General features: G+C 34.3%; 1 protein-coding gene across 18 annotated transcripts in view; it reads left to right on the forward strand.

The window, feature by feature from the left end:
• The window catches only part of MAP4K3 (mitogen-activated protein kinase kinase kinase kinase 3), a 208,661-nt gene that overhangs the window by 123,586 nt on the left and 72,334 nt on the right, over nt 1-12,741 (forward strand). For all 18 annotated transcript variants that reach the window (XR_011526133.1, XR_011526129.1, XR_011526122.1 and 15 more), the window contains 6 exons: nt 260-332; nt 5,343-5,474; nt 5,668-5,730; nt 5,816-5,897; nt 6,024-6,134; nt 10,654-10,732. Coding sequence is in view for 6 of the 18 variants with exons in the window: in XM_070572834.1 (XP_070428935.1) it covers nt 260-332; nt 5,343-5,474; nt 5,668-5,730; nt 5,816-5,897; nt 6,024-6,134; nt 10,654-10,732 (540 nt within the window). In the remaining 12 variants the exon portion in view is untranslated. The remainder of the gene's footprint in view (nt 1-259; nt 333-5,342; nt 5,475-5,667; nt 5,731-5,815; nt 5,898-6,023; nt 6,135-10,653; nt 10,733-12,741) is intronic.

Genomic DNA, 12,741 nt, shown 5'->3' on the forward strand with positions numbered 1-12,741 from the left:
TTGATTTTGACTTTCGTTGTCATTTGATTCTTGTGGGGATAAGTGGGAATCTGGTTGACTATGAGACACACTGACTACTTTGTGATATTTTAATGCTAGTCCATTAAAGTTAAAATTTTAATGTGATGTTTGAGAATATCTCATACTTCTGTGAAATTAGTTTAATGAAAATAATTATTAAAAGTTTCTTCTCATCTTGCCTTAAGTAATTTTATTTTGTCTCAGTTTTCTTTTCAAATGTTTCTCATTTTTCTAATAGCTGATTTTGGAGTATCTGCACAGATAACAGCTACAATTGCCAAACGGAAGTCTTTCATTGGTACACCATATTGGTAATTGATAATTTAATGTTTTGTTTCTCTATAATTATTGAACACAGCATTTATGAAAAATAGACTGGTCAAAATTTTTAGGACCAAAACAGATTGAGAAAATCATCAACAGATTAAGTAATTTAGGCATGTACATTTGTAGGTGGATTACACAGCCACAGAATATTCTATCATGTTAATATTCATTAAGTGGGACAGGCTTTAAAGATTGTTAAGGCTTTTGGGAACCCTGATATAGTTTCAGCTTTACTGGAAAACCCCAACTTTTGCTCCTACACATTTCACATGTATTTTAACAGATATCTTTATATCTGTCTGTCTTCATCCCCATCTCCAGTTCATATTCTGACTAATCATTCAACATTACATTATTCACAGAACCCCTTTGCTCAGAACTTTTTGATATATCTTGATTGTACACAAGATCAAATAGGATTTCTTGGCATGTGGAGTCTTCCATGGTCTGGCCTCTGTCTGCCTTATTAACCTTAAGTTCTACTAGTGGCCTCCACAGACCTTCCTTTCTAACAATATTTGTCTGCTAGGTATTTTTTGGCCATTCTATAAGAACTATCCTATTCACTCATTTATTTATTCAAGAAATGTTTTTGGACACTTAACTATGTGTCAGATGTTAGTCACTATAAATATGGTGGTGGACAGGCATAGACGATTTTATTCACATCGTTACTTTGAAATAACAGCCCACTGGAAGCCTTAACGTGCCTTCAGCTTAAGTGCTGCCACTCACTCCCCTGACGCCCTCTGGTCCGCCTCATCAGCAGTGGGATGGCACTAATCTGGATGACTCATTTTCATATTTAGGAGATGATATATACCTCTTTTTAAATTGATTTATCTTTATCAAACAGATGTGCATTTAAAAAGTCAGATAGTGCTAAAAGGGCTTATAGAAACTCTTCTAGTGTCTTCTGCCATCTCTAGCGCTATCTATTATTATTTATAGACTTTGTTATGATAGGTGAAGATTTTAGCTCTCTTCATTCATCTTCTAATCTTCTTATCCTTTCAGTTTACTTGCTGAGTCAATTATCGTACTATTATTATATTTGCTACTGCAATTTTTTCTCTATATTTAATAATTTCTTCATTTTTAATTTGCTTAGGTTTTTTTTATCCCCTGGCTAAGACTTCCATACCTTCCCACATTTTACAATTCTGAAAGATGCCTCTGTATAATTTTCCACGCCATAAAGCCTATCAGATTTTCTCTTAGTCCTGATTTTTGTTCGTTTTTGCTTTGTTTTAATTTGTTTTTGTCTTATAATAATCCTTCGTGGAGTGCTCTTCCCTCCTATTCCGATCTGAATTGTTTATTTTCTAGGTCTTTCTGCATAGCTTCACCCTGGGGTGTTTTTGTTTTTGTTTTTGTTTTTGTTTTGAGGAAGACTGGCCCTGAGCTAGCATCTATACCCATCTTCCTCTACTTTATATGTGGGATGCCTACCACAGCATGGCGTGCCAAGTGGTGCCATGTCCACACCCAGGATCCCAACCGGCAAACCCTGGGCCTCCGGGGCAGAACTTGCACACTTAACTGCTGCACTACCAGGCCGACCCCACCCTGGGGATTCTTTTTTCAGCTTGGGAATTCATTTCCTGGAATCCAAGTCTTCTTTCATGATTTACTTCCTCTCACATGTTTTGGTAACTTCTGAAGAAATTTGAGGAGTAAAATTTTTGAGATATTGCATGTCTAGTTTCACACTTGATTAATACTTTGCATGAATGGAGAAATCTAGATTGGAATTTTTGAGGTATTACTCCAGTGTCTTCTTTTCTCTGATGCCAATGAGAAGTGTAATGTTATTAGGATGCATGATCCTTGAATGTAACCCTTCCCTGCTGGAATCATTCTTGGGGGTTTGCTATTTCATGATGATGTACCCAGAATATTTTTGGTTTTTTTGTCGTTTTACTTTTATTCGTTGTACTTGGCATTTGTACTTTTTAATCAAGAGATTTATGTCTTTGAGTTCTGGGAAATATTCTTGTATTATTTCTTTGATAATATCTTTGCTGTACTTTTTTCCTGCTCTCTTTTTCTGGAACTCATTAGTTATATCTTGGACCACTTGGATTAATCCATTAATTTTCTTTCACTTTTTAAACATCTTTTTGGACTTTCTGTAAGATTTGCTCAACGACTCATGCTGTCATGATGCAGGTGTCCCTCAGATATCTAGTAATCCTTATCTTCTGGTTCACATTGGAGAGCAAGGCACAAAAGCTGATTGTGAAGTTCGTAGTTCCGTGTGCATGGGAGGTAGTGTGTAAACCTGATTTTTAGTGTTCTAGAACCAAGCAAGTAATGGAAGCTGGGGAACTCATTATTTTAGACCCAGACTTCTGTGCCGCCACCCCCTGTCCTCCTTTGTTCCTGGTATTCTTGAGTCTGAAGCCTCTCTTGGTCAGTTTCTCTTGATCCTCAACCATTGGGGATGGGGAAGGAACAATTGCTGGACCTTAATGGATGAGAGGAGAAATCTAGGAGACTAACTATTCGTTATTTAGGCTTCACACTTTGAGCCCAAACCTCAACCCTACTTTTTGTAAGTTTGCAACTCTAACTTTTCAGCCTTTTGGGCATTCTTTGGTGCTAATCAGCACTTGCTAGTTATTGTTCTTTTCCTTTGCACACACACAGCTTTATCCTTCCTCCTGTTTGCTGTCATTTACTAGTCTTCCGTTTTCAATCCAAATTTGTCTCCTGGATTTTTCAAAGATGGTGTGTTTATATTTCTCTGTTTTGTTCTCCTTATGGTTTTGTGTTGATTTCTGAGAGGAATAGGCTTGAAGAACTGTTACTATTTTTAGATACTCTGTTTCCTCAGTTTGATTTTAAACATCTGGAGGAACTTGCTCATTGACTCTACAGGGTCTAGCATGATTCTGTACACGTACTTCATAAATGTTTGTTGATGATAACTCATCTCCAACTTCAGCTTCAGAGATTACAAACTAATGTCATTCCTCTTATAAGATTGTAGGAAATATCTTGGGAGCATGTGAAATTGTGAATTAGGCAAAGTCAATTTTTGGAACACTCTCACTCTTCAACTCTCTTTCTAGTATCCTGTCTTTCCCACCTAAACTCTAGGAATATAGAATAGAATGGAATCTCTCTCATCCAAAGTGACTAAGATTGGCAGTTATTTAGTTAATCAAAAAAGTCTGTTGAATTAGAAAATCTCAAAATTAATACATGTGTACCTTAAACATTTTATTTCAACTTAAGGCACGTGAGTGTCCGTTTATTCGCCAGTCTTTTGATAGAGGACCAAGGCCTTTTCTTTGAGTGGGTCACTAATTAGAGTTCTGTAAACCATACCCATAGTCCATAGTGCATTAACTGCATTTCCCGGTTTGTGTTTCTCTGAAGTTCAGTGAGAACTAAGACCTACAAAGCACGTTAATTTTTTTTTTTTTTTTGGTCAGGTTTATTGAAGTTTAAATTTAGCCTTATTAGGTGTACAGTTCTCTGAATGTTGAGAAATTTCCATCCCCCAAAAAGTTTCCTTTTGTTTCCTTTAGTAAATTTTCTCCCCCGTCCCTAGCCTCTAGCAACACCTGATCTGATTTCTGTCTCTGTAGTTTTGCTTCTCCCCAAAAGTCCTACAAGTGACATAGCCACCTTTGTCTTTTACAGCTGTCGTGTTCTTACCTAATTTGCCAGAGTTTTTTGGTTTTGTCTTTAAAAGGTTTTTCTAAAGCATTCACTTTAATTTTCATAACAATTTACTCTTTTTATCTTCTTAAATCAGTTTTCATAACAAATTATGTATTAAATGGCAGCAAATATAAAGAGGTTCAGCGATGAACTTAATTGACTGTGATAAGCATACAACTTAACTGGCAGGAATAGAAGGGCACTAGCTGGAATCTTTCACTCATATTTTTATAGAGGAATGGAGAACATCAGTTAACGTGTGCGCTGGTTAGGAGCGTGTCACCTTTATGCACTTTCAGACACTACTAGGGCATTTCCACCAGCCAGCTGGAATCTAGCCATCAATAAAGTGAAAACTGATGTAAGAAAATGCACTATTCTTATAATTTTGAATATTTATAAGAGCTACTTTAAAGCTACTTTAAGATTAAAAAGATTTTAAGATCAAGTATTTTGAAAGTTGGAAGGATTTTTTTTCTTTAACTTTACTGACTTGGCTTTCCCGAAGTCATATCAGAACACAAGTGTGTATTTGTAAGGCTACCTATTTAAATCATTCTTTTGATATGTAAGAGTTGAGATGTGTATCTGTTATTTTTAAAACTATTGTTTAGCATTTGGACATTTTTATATTTGTAAATTAATATAATCATTTAAATCAATCAAATACAAGTTTATAGAAGTATAATTAGAATGAGACTGTAGCAAAGTTAAAGGAAACAAAAATTATCGAATTTGGGTAACTTTCTTCTGAGTAAATGTATTTTTATAAAGCAGACGCTCAATTTTACAACTTTCCCACCATTACAGTAAAAATGAAAAAAATGCCAATTAAGCTTATAGTAAACAGGAGTTAAGTACTAAATGAAGATTATTGATGCCCAATAAATAGTTTTGGTCAAGTGAAAACAGTCAGAAGCCAGATTACAGTTTATTGTTGTAAGGAGGTAGAACTAAAAATTTTAGATTATTTATTGTAAGATGTCATTTCTCTATAGAATTTTGCATGTAGGGAGGAGAGAAGGATGTGGCCAAATTTGGGACATGTTGCTCTATTATAATTGTAAATTTTTATAAACCTTTATAGTAAGAACGTAAGGAACAAAAGAATCACCAGTAGAGGCTTGGGATGGAGGGTCTTATGAGATGTTGAGATTTTGGGAAAGAGGGGCCTTTAAATACTACATAGTTATTTTACAGATATCAAAGCCTAAGTAGGCCTCAACTTAGATAGTTGATAGTTCCATGTGCCTCTGGTGGGAAGATGAAGGAAAATACAATAAACAGAAGGTTTTTCTTTTCTGGAATGTTTCCTTTAGGATGGCTCCAGAAGTCGCAGCCGTTGAGAGGAAAGGGGGGTACAATCAGCTCTGTGACCTCTGGGCGGTGGGAATCACTGCCATAGAACTTGCTGAGCTTCAGCCGCCTATGTTTGACTTACACCCGATGAGGTCAGTGTGTCATAGTTGAAGAGTCCTATGCTGAAATTGAGGGGTTTCCCCTAATATTATGTATTATCTCATGAACAAATAATATTCTTAGTCTTGCTTTACCTTATTTGGGAATAATAGTAACAGAATTTACATTATATATTAAAATATGAAATCTTAAAATGTGTGTGATGATTTGTTGTTGATTTTTCAGAGCATTGTTTCTAATGACAAAAAGCAATTTTCAGCCTCCTAAACTAAAGGATAAAATGAAATGGTAAGTATTTTTGTGTTATTTACTTTTATAGTCATGAGTAAAAAGAGAATTGAAATTTAAAAGTCTAATTTTCAAAATTTCTTAGGTCAAATAGTTTTCATCATTTTGTGAAAATGGCACTTACCAAAAATCCAAAAAAAAGACCTACTGCCGAAAAGTTACTACAGGTATTATTTTTGCTCTGAAATGTCTTTTTTTCAAAAGTTAAAATGTCATTCAATCAGATTTCTGTACTATATTATTTTCAATTATATTCAGTCAGTGTTCTGTACTATATTATTTTATTTTTATAGCATCCGTTTGTCACACAACCTTTGACCCGGTCTTTGGCAATCGAACTGTTGGATAAAGTGAATAATCCAGATCATTCCACTTACCATGATTTTGATGATGATGATCCTGAGGTAGGAACTGTTTTTACCAACTACTGGTGTATATAACATATATGTATGTTTGTGTATGTATCTGTACATCTCAAAATGAGTTTTTTTATAGTTCTGAGTCTAGTTTAAATAAAACTAGTTTAAATAAAAAAACTCTTGAGGGAACAGTTACCTCTGACTTAGTCTCTCCTAGGAAAGTCATGTACTGGATTTTTCTTATTGGCTATTTACAAATGACTATTGTCTGAAAATGGCAAAGGCAGAATCATCTAATTCACTTTTTGAAATTACCATAGTTATTTTACAGTAGTCATTTTAGATGAAGTTGCCAAATAAATCATCCACTTTAAAAGAGAACACAAATGAGAAGCACCTAAACAAGATGTTAGAATATACTCAAAATTTCTATTCAGTTTTCTTCTCAAAAAGGATCTTTGTACAATACTTCATGAATTATTAGTGGTTAGTAGAAAGTATAGGATTGACTTTGTTGATGATTAAAACGCTAATTGTCTGCTATGGAAATGTTTAAAAATGAGCCAGTGTAGTTGTTAGAGAAGAAAATAACTCTAATGTGATGGAAGCATTGATATTAATGGAAGCTTCACTTCTCTTGGCATATTTAACGTTCCTAGCTCAGCTGGTAGTTGTGGGACTTAGGGTAAACTCAGTATATGTAACATGGCAGAATTCTATTATTGGGCCTGTAACTGAGCTGGATAGCCTTGAACTTGACTGGCTTTACGGAAGGTGCTTAAAATGTTGTAAATTTCATTGATGATAGCTCTCAGCCATCAGAAAGATGGGCGCAGATTGCCAGAGAGAACCTTTCTATCAATTCACCTTTGTTCTAGCCTGCCATCTTTATGCAGCTTTGATTAAATAAGCTATCTGTCCTTTTGTTAAAGGTCTAGAAGGGAGTTTGGAAACATAAAGAAATGTAGAGTATTACTGACCTTATAATTATACAAGGGAAAAAAGAGTGTTTTTATTGTTTTGCTTAATTTTCTGAGGTGTGCTTCTACTGAGAATAGTTAACTTGGGTCCTGTTCTTGATCTGCCTTATTGAATCTAAGAACTTGGGCTCAGATATTTATGAATTACATTTTACTTCAAAGGTAGCATTTCATACACAGAAACAAAACCCTGTTTGGTCCATGAAATAGATGCTGGCATCGCCTTTTAAAGTGAAACCTTAGCGTGTACAGGGTGGAGCTGCAGAAGCTTTTCAAATAGGGCCTCTTTTACTCCATAAGGTTGAAAGAATGTCCATGAATTAACAGTAAAGAGAACTCATCCCCACTCCACTCACTCCTCAGAATATTCTTCTCTGAAATTGGCAATACGCATAGAATGATTTTAATTAAATAAGAGGAAAGAAAATAGAGGTCTGCTCCTCTAAGAAAAAACGTAAAGGGGGAAAAATTTCTGTTTACTAAGTAAAAAGATCATAAATCATTAATGCCTTTAGCATTATTTCATTTCATTTTATCTCTTACCCTTTTTGATATAAGGAGTTGAGGCAGGTTTTTTTTAATTACAGTTTTACCCTCTGCAACACTGAAAGGTAGCTGCGGCTGTTGAACAGCTATTGAATTATTGAAGTACTCCATTCTGAATAGTTAGTTATTTATTTATATTCAACTCAGAGAACATTTGTTTGGAGCTTGCTTTGGATAAAGTATGTTTCTCATCTTGAGAAGCTCGCAGTTTGAGGAGTGAGGAGAACAAAGAACAGCCAGTTTTTGTTAGGGAGATCAGAGATGGTGTTAGGAAAGAACTGGCGTTGTTGGAAAGAAGTTTGCCAAAGATTAAAACTGAAACTAAAAATAATGATTAAAGCTTTTGGAACTTTTTTAGAAACTCCTCAAGATGTATTTTAAATGATAGCGAGCCTCCATATCTAGATGTTTAAAATACCGTCTTTCATAAATCTTAGAAATGTTTAAATATAGTCTTTACCCTTTTAAGTATGTAAGATTCATGCTAAAATGAGTGTAATCAAGGCAAGCTTACGTCTGATTAAGAGCACATCAAGTGTGTGATTGTTCACTCTTTCAGTTAATTTAGTTATTTTCTTGTCCATTATCTAGTAGATTAATGGATTCTTCTTATGTTAAATAATAACTTACAACATGATATTTATGCTATAAAGCATTGAGAATATTGATTCAGACTTTTAAAGGAAGTTTGATAAGATATTTTACTTGAATTTTTATTATTATCAGCAGTTACCTTTCTTTAACATTGTGAAAACACATGGAATGATGAAAAAATTAATAAAGTTTTACTTTCCATATTCCCAAAATTTCTAGCAATTTTAAGAGAGAAAATTATGAAATTTTTTTTCTTTGTGGTTGTGGTAAAAATGTATTACTTTTAGCTTGAGTATGTATGCTTCGAAAAGCTGAGGACCTGAAAATAAATTTGATAATGTTAAAGAAGTGTTAGAACCCATTTGTCTGAGATCATTGACCTAGAGCTGGGGTTGGCAAACTTTTTCCGTAAAAAAACAGATAGTAAGGATATTTGACTTTGTGGACCACATCATTTCTGTCATACTTAACTCTGCCATTGGAGAGGGAAAGCAGCCATAGATAATATATGAATGGGTATGGCTATGTGCCAATAAATAAAATGCTATTTACAAAAACAGACTGCAGTGAGAATTGGCCATGGGCCATAGTTTGCCAATCCTTGACCAATGAGATGAAACTGAGTGCCTTTTTTTCTCCTACATCAGGATTTCTCAAACTTAGCACTATTGATATTTTGGGCCAGACAATTCTTTGTTTTGAGGGACTACCCTGGACATTGTAGGATGGTTAGCAGCATCACTGGCCTCTACCCATTAGTTGCCAGTAGCACCCTTTGATCCCCAGTTGTGATAACTACTAATGTCCCCAGACGTTGCCAGATGTCTCCATAGACAAAATTGGCCCTGGTTGAGAACCACTGGCTTATGTTAGTGTTTGTCATATTGTCTATTTCTTTCCTTCATTCCATACAAACTTGCATTCTCATCTAGCTCCCATTGCAAAGGGTCTATTATTTGTATTTGTATTATTTAATAATACATTAATCTTAGAACTTTTAAATTGTAGTAACAAGGACAAACATTAAATGATTTATAGGGGTAGGGTTTTGTTCTTTTCAAGAAGTAATAAAAATTATTTCAGTGTTAAGGCATATAAAGGATTATTTTTTAAAAACTTTGGGAATCATCCATCACTGTGAATGGTTTATTTCTTTAAATCTTGTTTATTAAAATGATTTTTAATTCATCCTCACTTCTCTAAATATCGTTTATCAGAATAGTTACAAATTCATCATAGTAGGTTTCCATGAATAGTATGCATTACATTTGTAGAGAAAAACGAGAGTGTTCATTTTTAGAAATTAAAGCTTAAGTTTTAATTTTTGAGACTATCTACATAGCCTTTGTGAAATTAAATGATGCTGAGGGATGTCCTTTTAGAGTTCCAACTTTGCAAGTTCAGACAGGAGCTATTTCAGAATCTGCTTATTTGAAATTCTAGTAAGTGTAATATCCTTTCAAGAGAAGTTGAGTGAAATTTTCCATTATTAGAAAACTTAATTCTTTAGCATCACAGTGGATTGTGCCTAATAAGGTGCTACTGCCTGCCTTGATTTCCCGGATGGGCATCTTGCATGACCCTGGCCTCATTTAACAGAATCTTGTGGTATCCCTTTCTCTCAAATATGAAATAGGTCATTTTCAACATTGGCTTTTGAAAAAATATTACTTTCTTATACAACCATCTGATTCAGTACATGTGAAAGGAAAATTCAGTGAAGTCTTTAGTTTATTTCCATTCTAAAGGGTGAAATATGACCTCTAAATATCATTTATTAGAGTAATTATAAACTCATCATAGCAGGTTTCCATGACTAGTATGCATTGCATTTACAGAGAAAAATGAGAGTATATAGAGAGAATACATATATTAAACATTTTATATATGGAATATTTTTAATATCTATAGAATATGTATATTGACTCTTATTTCAAAAAATATATGTAAGTTGATGAATAAACCTTAAAAGAAAGGGCATCTGAGCTGAGCTTCGTAATCATTAGATGATAGATGTAAATGTAGTCTTTACACCATCTTTCCTTTCCTTTCAGAATTTGTTGATGTAAGAGTAGATTGAAAATATTTAATGTACTTGTTGCTTCCTTGTAAAATAGATCTAGACAAGTCCAATATTGTATTTACAAGTAAGCAGAATATATTATTACTTATATTTGATTTTGCATGTATTTAATGTCCTAGAAGTACTCTCTCTAGTGCAAATGGTGATTTCTGTTAAGTAAGTAATGAAGATATTTATATTTTCACTTCATAGTTTGAGCTGCTATTGTGGTTGCCTTTTTTTTTAATATTCACAAAGTTGTTTTATTTTGTTTCCATTTTTACATAAAATGAAGTATTTCTTTCATATTTGGGTAATTTTGTGGGCCACACTGTGACTTGATTATCAAATGCCACGTATCATTGCTGTTGTTCTTTCCTAGCCTCTTGTTGCCGTACCACATAGAATTCACTCAACAAGTAGAAATGTGAGAGAAGAAAAAACACGCTCAGAGATAAACTGTAAGTTTATGCTTTACATAGTTCATAATTTAACAATGAAAAATAAGATTTAATTTAGTTGCAATTATATTTGCTTCATTTTCTCCCAAGTAGTTTTTCTTAACCCTTTTAAGGGTAAAGTTTAGTTAAGACAGACAGAATTTCATTTTCCTTATTCGTGGAGAATTTTTGGTGGTGGGAGGTGGCAGTTGTATTTAGGTTGTTATTGTTTGGGAGGAGGAGTAAAATTCCTGGAATAGGCAGAATAGAAGTAATCAAAGCAGTGCTTCTGAAACTTATAAGTGCATATAAGTGACCTGGAGAGCTTGTTAAAATGCCGTCTCTGATTCTGTAGATCTAGGGTGTGGCCTGAAGTTCTTTACTTCTAACAAGTTCCCAGGTTATGTAGATGCTGATCATCCAAGGACTACACTCTGAGTAGCAAGGAAAGGTAAAAGTCTGCAAACTAGGTTAGCATCTCAGTAACCTGAGAGCCTTTAAAAATGGGTTCTCAGGTCCCCCTTTTCCATAGATCCTGATTCAGTAGGTGTTGGGTTGACTCAGAAATCTACCTGGTAAAATACCTCTTCACATAATTCTTATGGACAGCCAGGTTATTGGTCCACTGAGACAGACCGTTCATTCACATGGGATCCAGTACTGTCAACTCATCAGTGATAAATGTAATCTGCCAACAGGAATCTCTGGAATAATAGTGCCTTAACTTTTCTTTCCTTCTTGGAAGCATTAATTCTATATGACTTAGAATGCTAATTTAGTGCAATAGATAGTCTTATGATAACAGTTTTCTGTGAGTTAAAGATTTATCCTGAGAGACCTAAAATCCAAAATGACTTTAGTGAAATTAGGTAATGTGGTAACTTAACATAACTACTGTTAAGAAAACTGTTCCCAATTTTTGGCTAAATTAGTAATGATGATAATAATACATTTCATACTTTGATTAAGATAATGTGTCTTCATCTTAAAAGCTAAGTGAGGTAGGAAGGAGTAGGCACTATCACCATTTAATAGAAAACAAAAAACAAATACAGAGATGAATAGATTTGTCTTTGGGATGGGGTCATACACAAAGTTAACAGCATGCTTTGGATCTCGCAACTTCCAGCCCAGTGGTCTTTCACAAACACTGCCCCATTTCAGAAACTACCTCAGCACACTTGTGTGGCCTTTACATTGGAAGAAGTCCTTTGTGAACCTTCCTTTGAAATTTTGGCTGGACCATATCCTGTATATTAACTTCTTGGGCAAAGTTTTGTGCTGGTGCTACCTGGAAATGCTCTTGAAAGGAAGAAGCTCTAGAAAGATGCATTGTACAAAAAGCCCAGGACTGGGATTTGGTACTTTCTTGGCCAACAATTAGTTGTGTAACCATATAAAATTACCTTCAAGGCTCTGTCTGAAGCCACATGATTTAAATTTGCTAATTTCCCCGCAAAAGTATTTTTCTGAAAATGACAACCTTAAAACGTGAGCAGTTCCCATTATATTTTTTTAATATACAAAAAGTAATTACCAGGTGTCTTTATCATTTCTTTAATAATACAAAAGGTGATTAGAGGTGTCTTTGTAGTTGATTTAGCACTATTAAATCTAATTTAAGGTATTTTCTATCTTGTTATCTGATTCTATTAAAAAATTACTTTGTTAGGCCCTTTATTGCAAAGTGCAGTTATTTCTGGATTGTTCTTTACTAATTTATATCAGTGATTCTAAACTCCTAACTGCATATGCATGTATATGCTGTTTGAAACTAGATTTCTGTACCCAAATTTTTCTGAAATTCTGATATGCCGTCCTTTTGGTGGGAGCAGGTGATGAATGATGGACATTGTCCCTCCTCCCCTTTTTGCCAGTAAGAAGCATGTCATATCCGTCTAGTATGTGGAGGTAGCAACAGGATTAAAACCACCACTTTTAGTAATTTGTGATTCTGATACTTGAAGCTTTTAAATCTTATGCAGTGTTCTAAAATCTGCTTTCTTAGGATGTTTTTTGACTTCATGTGA

Source organism: Equus przewalskii, chromosome 14, assembly GCF_037783145.1.
Source record: "Equus przewalskii isolate Varuska chromosome 14, EquPr2, whole genome shotgun sequence".
Lineage (NCBI taxonomy): Eukaryota > Metazoa > Chordata > Mammalia > Perissodactyla > Equidae > Equus > Equus przewalskii.